At 43.7% G+C, this 18,174-nt stretch overlaps 1 protein-coding gene across 2 annotated transcripts in view; it reads left to right on the forward strand.

The window, feature by feature from the left end:
• LOC139412230 (carbohydrate sulfotransferase 8-like) overlaps positions 1 to 18,174 on the forward strand; it is a 241,141-nt gene that overhangs the window by 56,623 nt on the left and 166,344 nt on the right. The window contains exon 1 of one of the 2 annotated variants that reach the window (XM_071159058.1): positions 3,861 to 3,934. The exons of the other annotated variant lie outside the window; for it this stretch is intronic. Coding sequence (XP_071015159.1) covers positions 3,928 to 3,934 — 7 coding nt within the window. The 5' untranslated portion in view covers positions 3,861 to 3,927. Of the gene's footprint in view, positions 1 to 3,860; positions 3,935 to 18,174 lie in introns of those variants that run through there. 2 annotated transcript variants of the gene reach the window in all.

The following is an 18,174-nucleotide window of genomic DNA, read 5'->3' on the forward strand; positions in this document are numbered from 1 at the left end:
AACAAAAACAAATATGGGATGAGGTAGGTAGTTGGTTGGATTGGCTATTTACAGATGGGCTGTGTACAGCTGCAGCGATCGGTAAGCTGCTCTGATAGCTGATGCTTAAAGTTAGTGAGGGAGATATATGTCTCCAACTTCAGTGATTTTTGCAATTCGATCCAGTCATTGGCAGCAAAGAACTGGAAGGAAAGGCGGCCAAAAGAGGTGTTGGCTGGGGTTGACCAGTGAAATATACCTGCTGGAGCAGGTGCTACGGATGGGTATTGCTATGGTAACCAGTGAGCTGAGATAAGGCGGGGCTTTACCTAGCAAAGACTTATAGATGATCAGGAGCCAGCGGGTTTGGCGACGAATCTGTAGCGAGGACCAGCCAACGAGAGCATACAGGTCGCAGTGGTGGTTACTATATGGGGCTTTGGTGACAAAATGGATGGCACTGTGATAGACCTCATCCAATTTGCTGAGTAGAGTGTTGGAGGCTATTTTGTAAATGACATCACCGAAGTCAAGGATTGGTAGGATAATCAGTTTTACGAGGGTATGTTTGGTAGCATGAGTGAAGGAGGCTTTGTCGCGAAATAGGAAGCCGATTCTAGATTTAATTTTGGATTGGAGATGCTTAGTATGAGTCTGGAAGGAGAGTTCACAGTCTAGCCAGACACCTAGGTATTTATAGTTGTCCACATATTCTAAGTTAGAACCGTCCATAGTAGTGATGCTATTCGGGCGGGAGGGTGCAGGCAGCGATCGGTTGAAGAGCATGCATTTCATTTTACTAGCATTTAAGAGCAGTTGGTGGCCACAGAAGGAGTGTTGTAGGCCATTGAAGCTTATTTGGAGGTTTGTTATCACAGTGTCCAAAGAAGAGCCAGATGGATACAGAATGGTGTCATCTGCGTAGAGCAAGAGCGACATCCTTGATATATACAGAGAAGAGAGTCGGCCCGAGAATTGTATTTATTTATTTATTTCACCTTTATTTAACCAGGTATGTTAGAACAAGTTCTCATTTAAAATTGTGACCTGGCCAAGATAAAGCAATGCAGTTTGACACATACAACAACACATGGAGTAAAACAAACATAAAGTCAATAATACAGTAGAAAAATAAGTCTATATACAATGTGAGCAAGTGAGGTGAGATAAGGGAGGTAAAGGCAAAAAAAGGCCATGGTGTGGAAGTAAATACAATATAGCAAGTAAAACACTGGAATGGTTGATTTGCAGTGGAAGAATGTGCAAAGTAGAGATATAAATAATGGGGTGCAAAGGAGCAAAATAAATAAATACAGTAGGGAAAGAGGTAGTTGTTTGGGCTAAATTATAGATGGGCTATGTACAGGTGCAGTAATCTGTGAGCTGCTCTGACAGCTGGTGCTTAAAGCTAGTGAGGGAGATAAGTGTTTCCAGTTTCAGAGATTTTTGTAGTTCGTTCTAGCCATTCCAAACAGATGGCACTGTGATAGACTGCATCCAATTTATTGAGTAGGATATTGAAGGCTATTTGGTAAATGACATCGCCGAAGTCGAGGATTGGTAGGATGGGCAGTTTTACAAGGGTATGTTTGGCAGCATGAGTTAAGGATGCTTTGTTGCGAAATAGGAAGCCAATTCTAGATTTAACTTTGGATTGGAGATGTTTGATGTGAGTCTGGAAGGAGAGTTTACAGTCTAACCAGACACCGCTTGTATTAGTTGCTGCGGGGGGTGCAGAGCTGTTGGCCGGGGTTTGAGTAGCCAGGTGGAGAGCATGGCCAACCGTAGAGGAATTCTTGATTATCATGGATTTATCGGTGGTGACAGTGTTTCCTAGGCTCAGTGCAGTGGGCAGCTGCGAGTAGGTGCTCTTATTCTCCACAGACTTTACAGTGTCCCAAAACATTTTGGAATTAGTGCTGCCGGATGCAAATTTCTGTTTGAAAAAGGTAGCCTTGCTTTCCTAACTGACTGTGTATATTGGTTCCTGACTTCCCTGAAAAGTTTCCTATCGCGGGGACTATTCAATGCTAGTGCAGTACGCCACAGGATGTTTTTGTGCTGGTCAAGAGCAGTCAAGTCTCTAGTGAACCAAGGGCTATTATCTGTTCTTAGTTCTACATTTTTTGAAAGGGGCATGCTTATTTAAGATGGTGAGGAAAGCACTCTTAAAGAGCAACCAGGCATCCTCTACTGACGGGTAGAGGTCATTACCCTTCCCGGATACCCGGGCCACGTCGATCAGAAAAGCTTGCTCGCTGAAGTGTTTTAGGGAGCGTTTGACAGTGAGGGGTTGTCGTTTGACCGCGGACCCATAACGGACGCAGACAATGAGGCAGAAATCGCTGAGATCCTTGTTGAAAACAGCAGAGGTGTATTTAGAGGGCAAGTTGGTCAGATTGATATCTATGAGGGTGCCCATGTTTACGGATTTGGGGTTGTACCTGGTAGGTTCCTTGATCATTTGTATGAGATTGAGGGCATCTAGCTTAGATTGAAGGACGGCCGGGGTGTTAAGCATATCCCAGTTTAGGTCACCTAACAGTACGAACTCTGACGATAGATCGGGGGCAATCAATTCACATATGGTGTCCAGGGCACAGCTGGGAGCTGAGGGGGGTCTATAACAAGCGGCAACAGTGAGGGACTAATTTCTGTCGAGATGGATTTTTAGTGTTTGGGCATAGACCTGGATAGTATGACAACTCTGCAGGCTATCTCTACAATAGAAATGCAACTCTGCCCCCTTTAGCAGTTCTATCTTGACGGAAAATGCTGTAATTGGGGATGGAATTTTCCGAATTTTTGGCGGCCTTCCTAAGCTAGGATTCAGACACGGCTAGGACTTCAGGGTTGGCGGAGTGTGCTAAAGCAGTAAATAAATCAAACTTAGGGAGGAGGCTTCTGATGTTAACATGCATGAACCCAAGGATTTTACAGTTACACAAGTCCACAAATTAAAGTGCCTGGGGACTCACATGGCCTGGATTAACCTCTACATCACCAGAGGAACAGAGGAGGAGTAGGATGAGGATACGGTTAAAGGCTATAAGAACTGGTCATCTTGTGCGTTGGGAACAGAGAATTGAAGGAGCAGATTTCTGGGTGTGGTAGGATAGATTCAGGGAATAATGTACAGACAAGGGTATGGTAGGGTGTGAGTACAGTGGAGGTAAACCTAGGCATTGATTGACGATGAGGGAGGTTGCATCTCTGGAGGCACCAGTTAAGCTAGTTGTGGTCTCCGCATGTGTGGGGGTGGGACAAAGGAGCTATCTGAGGCATGTTGAGCAGGACTAGGGGCTCTGCAGTAAAATAAAACAATGAGAGCTACCCTAAACAACAGTATACAAGGCATATTGACATTAGAGAGAGGCATAAAGCAATCACAGGTGTTTATTGGGAGAGCTAAGAAAACAAAGGGTAAGACAACAACGGGTAAACAGCTGGGGCGGCAAGTAGCCTAGTGGTTAGAGCGTTGGACCAGTAACCGAAAGGTTGCAAGATTGAATCCGCGAGCTGACAAGGTAAAAATGTTGTTCTGCCCCTGAACAAGGCAGTTAACCCACTGTTCCTAGGCTGTCATTGAAAATAAGAATTTGTTCTTAACTGATTTGCCTAGTTAAATAAAGGTAAAATATTTTTTTTTAAAAAGACAACAACAACAACAGGTAAATGGCGATGAATGGGCAGAGAGGGTCATTTAGCTACACACAGGGCCTGAGTTCGAGGCTGGGGCCGATAGACAAACAAAATGAAGTACAGTGTTAATGAACAGTCCAGCAGGCACCAGCTGTGTAGCTAAGTGATCATAGGGTCCAATGAGCAGCAATAGTTGAAACTGACGTTTGATAGTCGTTACTACGCTAGGTGGGCGAAGACACGGCGTTCAGAAAAGCTAGCGGGCCAGGGATAGCAGATGGGTCTTCACCGACATCCACGACGCAGATGCCAGGTGAAAGCACGTCAGCAGACCAGCTGTGATGGATCGGCGGGGCTCCGTGTCGGCAAAGGGTCCAGGACAATTGGCAGGAGAGGTATTGTAGTTGGTGTGCTTAGTTTGCTAGCCGGAAGATAGGCCTAGCTCGAGGCTAACGCCCTTGCTTCTGGACAAGGGCGTTAGCCACAATAGCCACTTGGTAGCAGCTAGCTAGCTGTGATGATCCGGTGTATTGGTCCAGAGCTTGTGGCAGGATTCCGATGATGTAGTGTAAAAAAGCAGTCCGATATGCTCAGGGCTGATATCGCGCTGTGTAGACTGGCAAGTATTATCCGGGCTATCTGGGCTAAAGCGGCTGGTGTCTGGGCTAAAGGTAAAGACCGCTAGCAGTGGCTAACAATGACTAAATAGCTAGTAGTCAATTAGCTGGCTAGCTCCTGATGGAGGTTCCAGTTATAAGGTAAAAACAAATAGCAGATCCGTACCACATTGGGTGAAGCGTGTTGCAGGAAGGTATATTTAATCCGAAAATGGAAAAAAGAGCCATCTTGGATCACGCTTGTAAAGTGGTAGCTCTAGTCTTTAGCCCAGCCTGTAATCCATGGTTTTTGGTTTGGATACGTTTGAATGGTCACTGTGGGCATGACAGTCTTGTAGCGTGTCACTGGTACTTCCTGTTTGAGCTTTTGTTTGTAAACAGGAATCAGGACGCTAGAGTTTGAATGGTCACTGTGGGCATGACAGTCTTGTAGCGTGTCACTGGTACTTCCTGTTTGAGCTTTTGTTTGTAAACAGGAATCAGGACGCTAGAGTCGTGGTGTAATTTGCCGAAGGGAAGGCAAAGGTTTTTGTGGGTAGAATAAAAGTGTTCCAGAGTTTCAGCGCCCCATGTGGCGCAGGAGATGTCTGTCACTCCTCAGACCACAAGGAGTGGAGTAGTCCCCCTGGCCTGAGCCTCCGAGCTCATCCTACTCCTCCGACTCCTCCTCAGCCTTTCTTCCCTCCTGGAAGGACCAAAGATTAAGCCCTCCTGCCATCACAGAGTGATAACAGGCTGTCAACTTCTAAAATGTAATCTGCTGACTCTGGGAGGAGGTGGCGGTGTCATTGGAGTGGGCTGCCTGATGCTTATCTCCTGACTGGCATGCCGTGATGGAGAGAGGAGAGAGAGAGAGGTAAGAGAGAGGAGAGAGAGGAGAGGGAACACCGGCCCTGCCAGATACTCAAAAATAACCAGCCAGTGAATCCAACAAAGGCTCATCATTCCCCTCCTTTTAAAACACACACATATCTATTGAAACCACCCTGCCCTATGATGAGCCAGATTACAAATGGAGGGTGATAAACCCGTCTGTTATTAAATTAAAGGATAGATGCCAATAGACTGAGGATAATAGGCATTACTCTGTGATGATACAGACAATCGATGGGATTCTCAGTTTTAATAAACAAGACTGCAGCATCAACTCTCAGCTCTCAGAAAATTTCATCTCGGAATTCAGATTGCAGATTGTGACATCTAAAAGCCATAATGCTGCCAAACCAAAGTTGTGGTCCTAATGCACACTTTATTGGCCAGGCAGAGCGAGAAAGATATTTACTGGAGTGTTTTTGCAGACATTACTGTAGCATTTACTATAGTGTTTTATTATATTTGACATAGAAGTGGAGGCTTTCTCCTTGAGTAAACCTACTGGAGAAATACTTAAAGGACAACATTTCCATAACCTGTAGGTAGGTAGGACTGGGGTCTGAACGGATAGTTCAACGCTTCTTATTTTTTCTGTAACCAGTGTGGAACACAATATGATCTATAGGCATGTAGGTTTCTCTCTTATGGGTGGCACACATTGGGATATGGGGAGGGGAATGGGAAGGGTAAATACAAATTAAATACTGTAGTATTTACTCCAGTAAAAATACTAATTTTGCGGACTAGTGTTTACTACAGTGTTTTTTCCACAGATAATACTATAGTATTTACTATAGTATTCTACAATATTCTACAACATTATATAGTAAGTAATACACATGATCAAGGGATACTACAGTGTGTAGTATAGTATTCTACAGTATACTCCAGTTTACTACAGAATTGTATAGTAAGTACTATAGTAAATTGTAGTATTTTTTCATGTGGAGAGCGAGAGAGCGAGAGAGAGAGAGAGAAAGAGAAAGAGAGAGGCTGTGATTTGGGAATTGTCAGGTACCTGTGGAATCTAGTAAATCAATCCACTATGAGAATTAGCCAGGACTTTAACAAAGGGATTGTCTTGCAGTTAATTGGTACAACCTCTCTTTTCCAAGCAACTGACCTCATGTCCCTTTTGTTTCTTTGAAATTATAAACTTGTAAATTGCTTGGGAAAGACCTGTCCCTGTGAAGCAGCAGCTGTCAGCCATCTAGTAAAATGTACAAAGACATATTTGATCGTATTAGCTATTACAGTTTTTTACAATCGCTAGGGCCCATTTCTCAATACTTACAGTAGGTCACTTTTTCAAAACTCTTCACACAGTTCTCCTAACCAACTTTCAGCTTGGCACAGCAGTTAATTTCACATCCAAATTGCACTAAAACTACCAAAACACTTCATACATGTCTCAAATCAACTCATTCTTACATAACACTAGCAAAGGTTGTCACCCAACAAGCACACTTTGTCACTCATAAAACATTGACCTAAAAAACACTAACAACGGGTAGCATTGCACAATGTTTTCTTTTGTAAAATGTCTTTACAAAACAAGCATGACACCTCTCTACTGTTTAGAATTCACTGCAGTATATGATGCAGGAATGAATCAGACATGATTCCATATGCTTCCATGTGTTTTATGTCATTTTTTGTCATTGAGTGATTCCAAAATACAATAATTTGTAAATATACCATCTACCGATACAGATACAGTAGCAATGCTAGTCAACCCTGTCTTCTGCATTTGACCGCAGGTTCTCATCCACATCACATTTTATGTCATCTTGGGCAATACACCTAGGAAAGAATATTTTGGCATGCCTGGTCCATCCCTGGCAATCATCTGCAGATATGTCCAGGCATCCAGCATTCACTGTGTCCAGGAGGGACATTTGATCATGTGGATGGTGGTCATAAGCCTTCCACCTCCATAAGGAAAATAATTTCTCTATGGGGTTGAGGAATGGAGAGTAAGGTGGGAGGAAAAGTGACACCATCCTGTGATGGCCTGCAAACCACTCTGTGACTGCACGGGAGTGGTGAAATGTCACATTGTCCCATACAATTACAAATGTTGGCCGATTTCGCCTCACTGCATTTCTTTCCTCACCTGGCACAACCCTTCCATAGATGTCATCCAGGAATGAAAGGAGACGCTCAGTGTTGTATGGCCCAATTAGCGGTTTGTGTAACAGCAATCCATCAGAGGATATTGCTGCACACATTGTGATGTTGTCACCCCTCTGGCCCGGGACATCCACTGTGGCTCGTTTCCCAATCACATTCCTTCCTCACCGCCGTGTTTTGGCCAAGTTGAAACCAGCCTCTTCCACAAAGATGAATATGTGGGGTGTTTGCCTTGCTTCAATCTCCATGACTCTCTAAAAATAAATCCACAAGGCAACATAAGAGTTAGGCTATTACGGTAGTTTACATTATACCTTACAACATGCCATTGTGTGCCTCTGCCCTGTTTGGTTTTGTTCAAAACCAGTTCTGTATTTTATAGTCATCTTACCTGGACGTATTGGTTCCTGAGTTGCTTGACTCGTTCAGAGTTCCTCTCAAAGGGGACAGTGTACAACTGCTTCATCCTGACTTGATGTTGTTTCAGGACTCTAGAAATAGTTGTTATTGTTACATTGTGAATATTTCCAAATGTAATGTTGTCTGCCAACACTCTGTCCCGAATCTCTGTGAGTGTTATGCCATTGTTTATGATGACCATATCAACGATTGCAGTTTCCTGCACAGCAGTGAAAATCCTACCTCTCCCGCCTGTGGGAGGTAACCGTTGGGTCCTAAGCAGAAATACAAAACAATTACACACAAGTAGGTTTGGAGGCTTTGCTCAATTGACTTCTGTAATGTGCAGTTCAGTCAGATGCCCTTGCAGAATGCACATCTTACCTGTTGTTTTGACGGCAATTTCTCACAATAGATGCCACTGTTGAGCGTTGCAGATTTGGCTGCACTCTCAGACCAGCCTCTCTCATTGATAGACCATGATTTATTGCATGATTAATTATAGTAGCCCTAATCTCATCTGAGATTACAGCCCTTGATCTTCCTCTCAGTCGTCTTCCACCACACTCCTCTCCCTCTCCCAGCCAGTCTTCTTCCTCTGTCAGCCACTTCTCTATCTCTGGCTGGGTCCATGTTTACATTACAGTACATCATTATTCCTAAGATGTCCCCTAATGTATAGATGGGAATGTAATTGAAAGACTAACACCTGGGTAGGTGTTCAGCTACAATGGGAATCAGCTGTGGTTGGTCCAATTATATTTCATTTTTTTAGATGGAATATATTTCAATACAGTATTACTGTAGAAATGTAGCACATTGCTGTCTTATTCAATTTTGTGTTGTTAGGTTTTGAACTTAACAGTTTTGAAAAGATCATGTTAAAATGTGAAAATTGGCCTGTAGGTACATAGAGTTTTGGTGGTGGTTGTGTCTGAGTGAGAAAATAATTCTTGAAATTTGAAAGATGTAGTCATTGAATGCATTTTGTGCCAAAGCAATGGAAAATGATCCATAGTTTAGCCCACATAGACTGCTGTTGTGCTCACTGTGTGAAGAGTTTTGAAAATGTGTTGAGAAGTATTGAGAAATGGGTCCTAGCGATTGTAAAATACTGTAACATCAACAAGCCATTTTTTTATCTGTAGGGTGTGTGTGTGTGTGCATGCATGTGTGTGGCGGGTGGAGTTACTTTATGTCTCTAATTGGGTAAAAAGAAAATGTTCTGGTCCCTCACAAAAAATCCACTTATGGTCTCAGAGGCAGCGAGAGAGAGGCACAGAGAATGAATTAGTCACAGAGAGCAACATTTGGGGCTGTGGTGTTTACAATTTTATTTTAGACTGGAGCCATGGCTTCTCTCTGAAAGAGTGGGGAGTATCGATCCATAAGTAGCAGTCATATGGTATGAAATGGATACGTTTAGCCATTCTCTGCCCTGCCCCAGTGTAAGAGTCATGACTAGTTCCTGGTGTTGTTCTAGAGGCCAGAGAGAGAGAACACACACAGAGAACACACACAGGACAGACAGGTGTGTGTAGTGGCCTGAAGGGATGGAGCCTAAACAGTGTGGAGTGATAGTATAGTACAACAAGACAACCCTGTATACAACAAAGTGTGTGAGCTGGTGATTGATTGTACTGTAATGAGTTGAGCTGGGATGTCTTAGCTTGGTACAGTAATAGATGTTTGTAGTGTGGTTTGCAGCGGACTCGTTTGCTGAATGATGGTATGCTGTAGTTAAGGTGTTTTGTGAGTGTCCGGCAGAGTGATATTGTGTGAGGTGTTTTGTGAGTGTCCGGCAGAGTGATATTGTGTGAGGTGTTTTGTGAGTGTCCGGCAGAGTGATGTTGTGTGAGGTGTTTTGTGAGTGTCCGGCAGAGTGATGTTGTGTGAGGTGTTTTGAGACAGTACAGACATGCACTGACATCTGTTGTACCTTGTTGTCACGCTATTTGGTTGAATGAGATGGATAACATGGCCGTACCCCCTGGAGGGTAACCCCTCAGGGATGTAGTAGTGATGGGTGGGTTTCTGATCAGGTACTGTGTTAACTGTGAGCCCCAGAGTGTGGTACCACATGTGAAGCTAACAGGACACATAGTGGGTCTCTGGCTGTTTCTGACTGGAGTGACTGAGGCAGAGTGAAGCTGCTGCTGCTGTCGTTGTTCCAGCACTCTGGCCGCGGCTAACAGTGGTCTAACATCAAATGAATCTCATCACCCCATAAGGCACGACTCCATAGTTAAGAGTGGAAATTAGAAATTGCCTGTGTCGGTTTTTGGAGCCATCCTCTCCTCTCGCTCTCTCCATCCTTTTTCCCTCTGTTTCCATCACGTCTAAACACTCCATACCCCTGCCTCTCTCTTCTTCTCTCTCGTTCTCTCTCAAACCTCTTTCCCTTTGTTTCATCACGTCTAAACACTCCATACCCCTGCCTCTCTCTTCTTCTCTCTCGTTCTCTCTCCATCCTCTTTCCCTCTGTTTCCATCACGTCTAAACACTCCATACCCCGTCTCTCTCTCCTTCTCTCTCCATCCTCTCTCCCACTGTTTCCATCACGTCTAAACACTCCATACCCCCGCTTCTCTCTTCTTCTCTCTCGTTCTCTCTCCATCCTCTCTCCCTGTTTCCATCACGTCTAAACACTCCATATCCCCGTCTCTCTCTCCTTCTCTCTCCATCCTCTCTCCCACTGTTTCATCACGTCTAAACACTCCATACCCCCGTCTCTCTCTCCTTCTCTCTTGTTCTCTCTCCATCCTCTTTCCCTCTGTTTCCATCACGTCTAAACACTCCATACCCCCGTCTCTCTCTCCTTCTCTCTCGTTCTCTCTCCATCCTCTTTCCCTCTGTTTCCATCCCATCTAAACACTCCATACCGCTGCCTCTCTCTTCTTCTCTCTCGTTCTCTCTCAAACCTCTTTCCCTTTGTTTCATCACGTCTAAACACTCCATACCCCCGCTTCTCTCTTCTTCTCTCTCCTTCTCTCTCCATCCTCTCTCCATCTGTTTCCATCACATCTAAACACTCCATATCCCCGTCTCTCTCTCCTTCTCTCTCCATCCTCTCTCCCACTGTTTCCATCACATCTAAACACTCCATACCCCCGCCTCTCTCTTCTTCTCTCTCCTTCTCTCTCCATCCTCTCTCCACTGTTTCCATCACGCCTAAAAACTCCATACCCCCGCCTGTCTCTTCTTCTCTCTCTCATTGTCTCTCAGTTTCTGTCTTTCTCTCACTCCCCCATCCCCCTCTCGTCCTGTCTTTCTGAAGAGGAAGAGGTGCAGAGACATTGTATGGGGTGTCTGCCATGAATTCACTCAGGTGCAACTGCACAATTAGCAAGCATATGTTTTACATCAATTATTTTCCCCACACACATACAGTACACACAGGGGGGTACTTCCCCTTCCTCCAACCCAGCCCCAGCAATATGGACTCCTTCCTGCCTCCTGTCCTCCCACAATGCCTCAGTTTTCAATGGATATTCACTCTGGGCTGATGAGATTGAGGGGCTTTTCACCAGAAGCCATTAATGTCAGCTCTGAGGCTGCTACTAACCATTATAATCCTCATTTCCGACTCTGTATCCTATCTGCCATTGACATTGTTATCAGGACGTATTTTGCTGACTGCCTGAAATCCTTGAGGTTGAATAGGGCCGTTTGCCTGTGGTGTCTGAGTGGTTGTTTTAAAGGCGTATATATCCTGTCCCGTTTAACACCACTTCCAGGGTACACTGGAAAGCTTTCAAACAGCTGTCTAAAAGCACATCTTCTCGGGTTATGAATCAAAGGCGTTTTTTTTTTAAACCAAATTAGACGAAGTGAGTCCATATGAGAATACAGACCATTAAATTACATGAAGACAAATTGAGTAGTTTTCTACCAATTTGACATTTTCTCTGATGATGGTATGAATCAGAATTTAAAAGCATATCCCCCTTAATACAACTTTGTGATATGTGGATACGTGTCTGCCTGTCTGTGAGGCATTTTGTCAGCCTCTATGCCACAGAAAATTGTAATGCTAGTATTTCATGGGGATTCAATGAGAGGAGCTGAGGCTAAGGGACTTATAAACATGTATAAGATCGTCTGGTTCTATGTTCCCAGGCAGTTACTGACAGACAGCAGTTATGTCATAGTGGCATATTCAATACACCCACATTGTGTTTTTGATATTTGTGGCTATATTTTTACATTTATTTGCAGGTTCTGGGGATCTCCTTTAAGCCATGAATATAAATGTTGTCTCAGTCTATTGATTATGAGTCAAAATACTATATTTAATGACTGAACTTATTTTTTGAGAACTTCATTGTGGGTGTTATGTGCAAAGAGGATTGTGGAGGATCCATAAGGAATGGTAGAGAGTACCGTTTCGAAAAATAAGCTCACTTCAATGGAGGGATTTGTAGAGCCTACTCAGAGGTGGGAAGAGGGAGCCTATTCCTTTCAAAGCCTCCCTCAGCCCATCCATTCCAAGGCTGTGGTGTACTGTACAGTACTGTGACTGGCTCCAACCACTTAGCATTTTTTCTTCAGCCCACGACCAACGCATTCTCCTTCAGCTATAAATAGTGTGTGTGTGTGTGTGTGTGTGTGTGTGTGTGTGTGTGTGTGTGTGTGTGTGTGTGTGTGTGTGTGTGTGTGTCCAATCCCTGCAGAGTTCAGCCGTCCATACAATTTTTTTAGGATATCTTTTTCCCTCCTCAAAGGAGTATACTTTATGTATCTTCTCTATCAATATCTCTCACTATCTCCTCTGACTGAGGTTCTTGTATGTGAGGGTTTGCGTTCCATATGGTTGATTCCCATGAAAAGCCATTGCTTGTCTCTTCATCACTTTACTCCACATATTCACTTGGTTCCAGAAAAATATTAAATGTATTTCTTACATATGAGGAATGTAACATAATTGATTCCCTAAGATGTACTATTCATTTTTTCAGAGGAGCACATTCTAATCTAAAACCCTGGTAACAACAGATCAGTGTGGTTTTAGAGCTGACATGCTGTAGCTATGTGCGAAGCAGTGGTGAGTCTGTCTTGTCCCATCGTCAAATGCCTGACCCCTAAATGGCAAATCTATCAATTTGTGTGTCAGTCCCCCTGCCAGAGGAGGCTCCCAGGGAAGTGAGGCAGCATTCATTATGAGACGTTGAGCTCAGAGCGACAGTTAATCTTTGTCATTTTGCCTGCTGGAGACGTTTGGGACTGCCACCCGGATAGGAGTCAGGTCACAGCTCTTGACCCTTAGCTGACGATATAAATTCAGCTCATGCTGCCTGTCTGGGACTAATGGTAATTTGCCTTCAGAATGCGTGGCCCGTGGGGTTCGCGAGCCACAGAGTGGTGTGTGTCACCGTTGGAAATGTTCCCTTCATTTGGGAACAATCAGTTGATCAGCTTCAGGGCCATTGACTTGTTCCTGTGGTAGCACATACTTCTCAGGGTGTGAGAACGTAAATTTGAAGACTTAATTTGACTGTCTTATTATCTCACAACCTTACATCACAGACCTGACAGCTACAGCCCACATCATGGCATAGACCAGGGATCATCAACAAGTGTTTTTTGAGCGGATGATCGGGAGGCCGGAACATAATTACAAATCATTTGTTGATTGCAAATTGACCGCAAGAAGCCCAAACAGATATATGTTAAGACCTCTATGAATGGTGGGTGGAGGAGTCAAGCGCAGAGAGCAGGTAATTCTGTACGTGGATCTTTTATTCCAATGACAGCGGAAAAACGGACATGCAAAACACAAGGGCGCATGAAACAACCCGTCCAAACAAACAGGACTAAAACTGTCCGGAAAAATAGAGATCACACTAATCAACCAACACCAATAAACAGAGAACAAACCCGCACAATAGCCAGCGGGCCTAGTGCCCTTAAATAGCCTACAAACAAAACTAAACTCAAAACAGGTGTAACCAAACTAGACCCAACTAACAGAAACAAAAGGAAAGGGAATCGATGGCAGCTAGTAGGCCGGCGACGACGACCGCCGAGCGCCGCCCGAACAGGAAGAGGCACCATCTTCGGCGGGATTCGTGACAATATAAAATTTAACTGAAACATAATCATTTCAAATCTTGCTTACGTTTGTATATGATCCCACGTGTCTCTCTATTATGGGATCAGCTTTCCAAAAATAAAATCACTTGGAGCTCATTTCCTGGTACAGTCTTTTATGTCCAACAAAGAAAAAAGAAAAATACAAAATATCAGAAAACTTGGAAATGGGGAACCCTGTCATAGACCTTTGAAATTATTTGTTACTGAATTTGTGCATTACACCAGTGGTTTGTTTGGCTGTGTCAGTGAACACTGTCCTGTAAATGAGATGTCTTAATAGTAGACAGTTGTTATATACCAGGAATTGAAGATTTTACTGATGATGGACATCGATACCCTATTAGGGCTAGGTTTTACTGACATGTGTAGGGCTTGTTGAGTGACAATCATTCTTATCCCAATTTATTTCATTTGTTTGTCATATGTCATATTCATATCAGGGAACAGGACTGGATGAGAACCCTCTGTCTTTCTCTGTGATGCACCAGGAACATCAATGAAGCTAGAAGGGCAGGGGCCATCCTAAACCAGGCGTATAGAGAACTGATTGATTCACACACCCGAGCCAGGAAACAGAGCACTGCATAGAGACAGAGACAAGACTCACAGAGCGAACAAGCTGACAGAATTGGGGCACCAACTCTGTTATACCCATCTACCTTTTCAGTGTCCTTTTGAGTGTGCTTCATATTCTTGGAACAAGGCCACATCTCACTGCAAGGAGATAACACAAATATACATGCTTGTTATTATGACTGTGTGTTTGATATCAAGCTATTGACAAGAGAAAGACTTGATATATCAAACGTGTGCATGTATAAATTCATACATTGGCTCCCACACAATTGCAGACGTAGAGAATTGCAGGCATACACTGCGCTTTCCCGCAGTATGCAGGGTCATGCAGGGTCATGCAGGTATTGGCAATAAAAGAGAGAAGATTCCACAAGCTGCTTAAGACGTTAATTCCGTAAATACCACAATGCATTTCAAGTTCAAATACAGGACGCATTTTCCTTTCATCTATATTCCCACCATGCACTAGTCTTTTTAGTGTGACAACATGCCTTCATCCTTAAAGGTGGTGAATTCTGTTCATATGAAAATAGGTGCTATGAAATCCTTGCAAGTAACAATAATAAAACAAATGTGGATATTTGATGCCCCCTGGGTTCTTATCATGCCCCTCTACCTATCAGAATTATGTTCTTAGGAAGAGGAAAATGGCACAGAGATACCTTGTACACAGACAATATGAGGAGAAACTCTTGACTCTTTTATAGTATGAAGATTAATGAGGTGCAGGGTGTGAGTGTCAGTTTTGGGCCACGCTCTCCTGGAGACGAGCGTGTCGTGTTTGCAGAGAGGGACCCCGTGGAGCTGCTTCTGCAGATATGAACACATAGGCCTCATGATCTATGGAGATGGGGGTGAGAGTTGGAGGGAGGGTTGAGCTCGACTCCCAGTGTGTGTGCCGTGTGTGTGTGCCGTGTGTGTGTGTGTGTGTGATCCATTAGATTTGTCTGAGCCAGGGATACAGGGGAGAAGGGAAAGGAGACATGTTAGGAAAGGAAGAAGACATGTTGACTGTGTAAAGTTCCAAGCTCTAGCAGCAACAGATCCACTCCACAGGAGAAACCCGACAGCTGCTCCATCTGGAAACCTAGCGCTCTGCTCGCTCTGCGCTTGCTCTCTGCCGTCTCCACGACAACACCCTAGGAGTGGCACAGCAGGCTCATCACGATGCAGTGTGTAGAGAGGGAGGATGACACATGCACTCCATGTCTGTGGTAATATCACAGCCCTAACCATCGAGATATAGCCTTGGGTATTGTTGTGTTAATACAAAATTGGACCAATTGATTTGGATATTTTGGTCATTCACTGGAACTCTGCCCATTTTCTATTGACGTCTGCGTATAGAAAGCAAAAACATCACAGTTTGAGGAGAGAAAACATATACAGTATGTATTTATTTCTACATATTGTCAGCACAGAGCTGCTAATGTATTTGGTTGGTAACTGAAGAATATATTAATTCAGACAAGACTGTTATTCACAGACTGGTTTTACTAATGTATTCAGCAAGGACTGAAAATGTATTCCTATATTACCTAGTTTCAAGGTAAAAGCAACCAATCATTGTGTTGCTGTGATTCTCAGGGTCGTCATTTCTCGGTTCATTGTGAAGGGCTCATTTTGTAGTACAAACTACCAATATAAATGCTCTATATTTGTATACTGTAATACTTGAGTAAGACTTAGAAAAACTGTAACATTATGTCTTGTATCACCATCAATTAGCATGGGCCTCAAGCAGAGTGATGTACTTACCCAGCTGCTTTGTGGACATGTCTTGTTTTACATGGCTTGGATATCCACAAGGATTACCAATGTATTACCTGTGGCTATATTTTTACATTTATTTGCAGGTTCTGGGGATCTCCTTTAAGCCATGAATATAAATGTTGTCTCAGTCTATTGAGTATGAGTCAAAATACTATATTTAATGACTGAACTTATGTTTTGAAAACTTCATTGTGGATGTTTTATGTGCAAAGAGGATTGTAGAGGATCCACACATCAGTGAGGTGATTAGAATGTCTAAACAGTCGATTAGCTGGACATCACTGTTTGCACCTTAATGGATAGGGAAGTGAGGCAGCATTCCTTAATGGGTAGGGTCACCACTGTGTCTGCTGACGGAGGACTACAGTGTACACACAGTACGACACTGTGAGCAGAGATAGCTAGATCTCCATGACTTCCCCAAATTCATGGATGCACTTTCCACAGCATCGCCATCATGCCTGTTTTTTCTTTAAAATAAATCCATTATTTTTCGGAATTATTCCTTCATTTTTGTCCCAATCTGTTTCCAGACATGCGTTTTGTTTTTTCCTAAAATGTGCCTGCCTCCATTCAAATCCGAATGTAACAAAATAAGTGATTCTACTGTTGAGAGCGTACTGGTATTAGAAAACCCTCCATGCTGGCATACTTGTCCTGCCTCAAAGTACTCCTTGACCACTGGCTTGGTCAAAATTACCCATTAGAATAAACTGAACTGGGTCAATTAAGCCTTCTAAGTCCCACAATGCACTCTGTTGTCACTTCAGGAACATAATTCAGTCTCTTGTATTCATTCTAGTATTATTTTATCATTCAGTGTCATTATTATTATTACGCACTCCAACAGTTGATCACCATCCTGACAGAGAACAGAGACAAAGCCTTCCAGGTGAGATGAACAGTCAGTGAAACAATCAGTTCTTTGGCCTTTCTCTTCCGGTCTGTATCCAAAAACATAAACATCTTTCATTTCAACACATCTCAGAAGGAACAGTCAGGGTACAGGGTACCTCGTTTCAACACGTCTCAGTAGGAACAGTGAGGGTACAGGGTACCTCGTTTCAACACGTCTCAGTAGGAACAGTGAGGGTACAGGGTACCTCGTTTCAACACGTCTCAGTAGGAACAGTGAGGGTACAGGGTACCTCGTTTCAACACGTCTCAGTAGGAACAGTGAGGGTACAGGGTACCTCGTTTCAACACGTCTCAGTAGGAACAGTGAGGGTACAGGGTACCTCGTCTCAACACGTCTCAGTAGGAACAGTGAGGGTACAGGGTACCTCGTCTCAACACGTCTCAGTAGGAACAGTGAGGGTACAGGGTACCTCGTCTCAACACGTCTAAGTAGGAATAGTGAGGGTACAGGGTACCTCGTCTCAACACGTCTCAGTAGGAACAGTGAGGGTACAGGCTACCTCGTCTCAACACGTCTCAGTAGGAACAGTGAGGGTACAGGGTACCTCGTTTCAACACGTCTCAGTAGGAAGAGTGAGGGTACAGGGTACCTCGTTTCAACTCATCTCAGTAGGAACAGTGAGGGTACAGGGTACCTACAATATATGAGAACATGAACTGTTTTAGGAACCTCTGTGTAACCAAGCTCAACTAATGAATCCTCTCAATGTAATTTGGCCCCTTGCTTTCCCACACGGCTCTGCTACAGTCCCATCCTCAGAAGGGCCAGAGGGGTCGACAGGCTCAATATCCCCTTCTTTAATTACTCATTAACACACTACACACTACACACTGCACACCCTTACTGTCTTCTGGTTCAACCTTACACTTCTCTCACATTACTGTCTCCTGGTTAAGCCTCTGTAGTGAATGTGCAACTCACTAGCAGTACAGTTTGCTGATAATGTACAGCAGCCGTATCTTTTTGGCTTGCGTACAGTCATATCCTCTTGTTAAAGTTTCAAACAATATATTTCAGATCCCAAAAATTAACCAATATAGGGATTTTCAGTAGTTCCACTCTACCTCAGAAACATCAGTAGTATCATAAGGAATATCGATTTTCCACTTACCTGATTTAGGTACAGTGCCTTGCGAAAGTATTCGGCCCCCTTGAACTTTGCGACCTTTT

This window comes from Oncorhynchus clarkii, chromosome 6 (genome assembly GCF_045791955.1).
Source record: "Oncorhynchus clarkii lewisi isolate Uvic-CL-2024 chromosome 6, UVic_Ocla_1.0, whole genome shotgun sequence".
NCBI classification, from domain to species: Eukaryota; Metazoa; Chordata; class Actinopteri; order Salmoniformes; family Salmonidae; genus Oncorhynchus; species Oncorhynchus clarkii.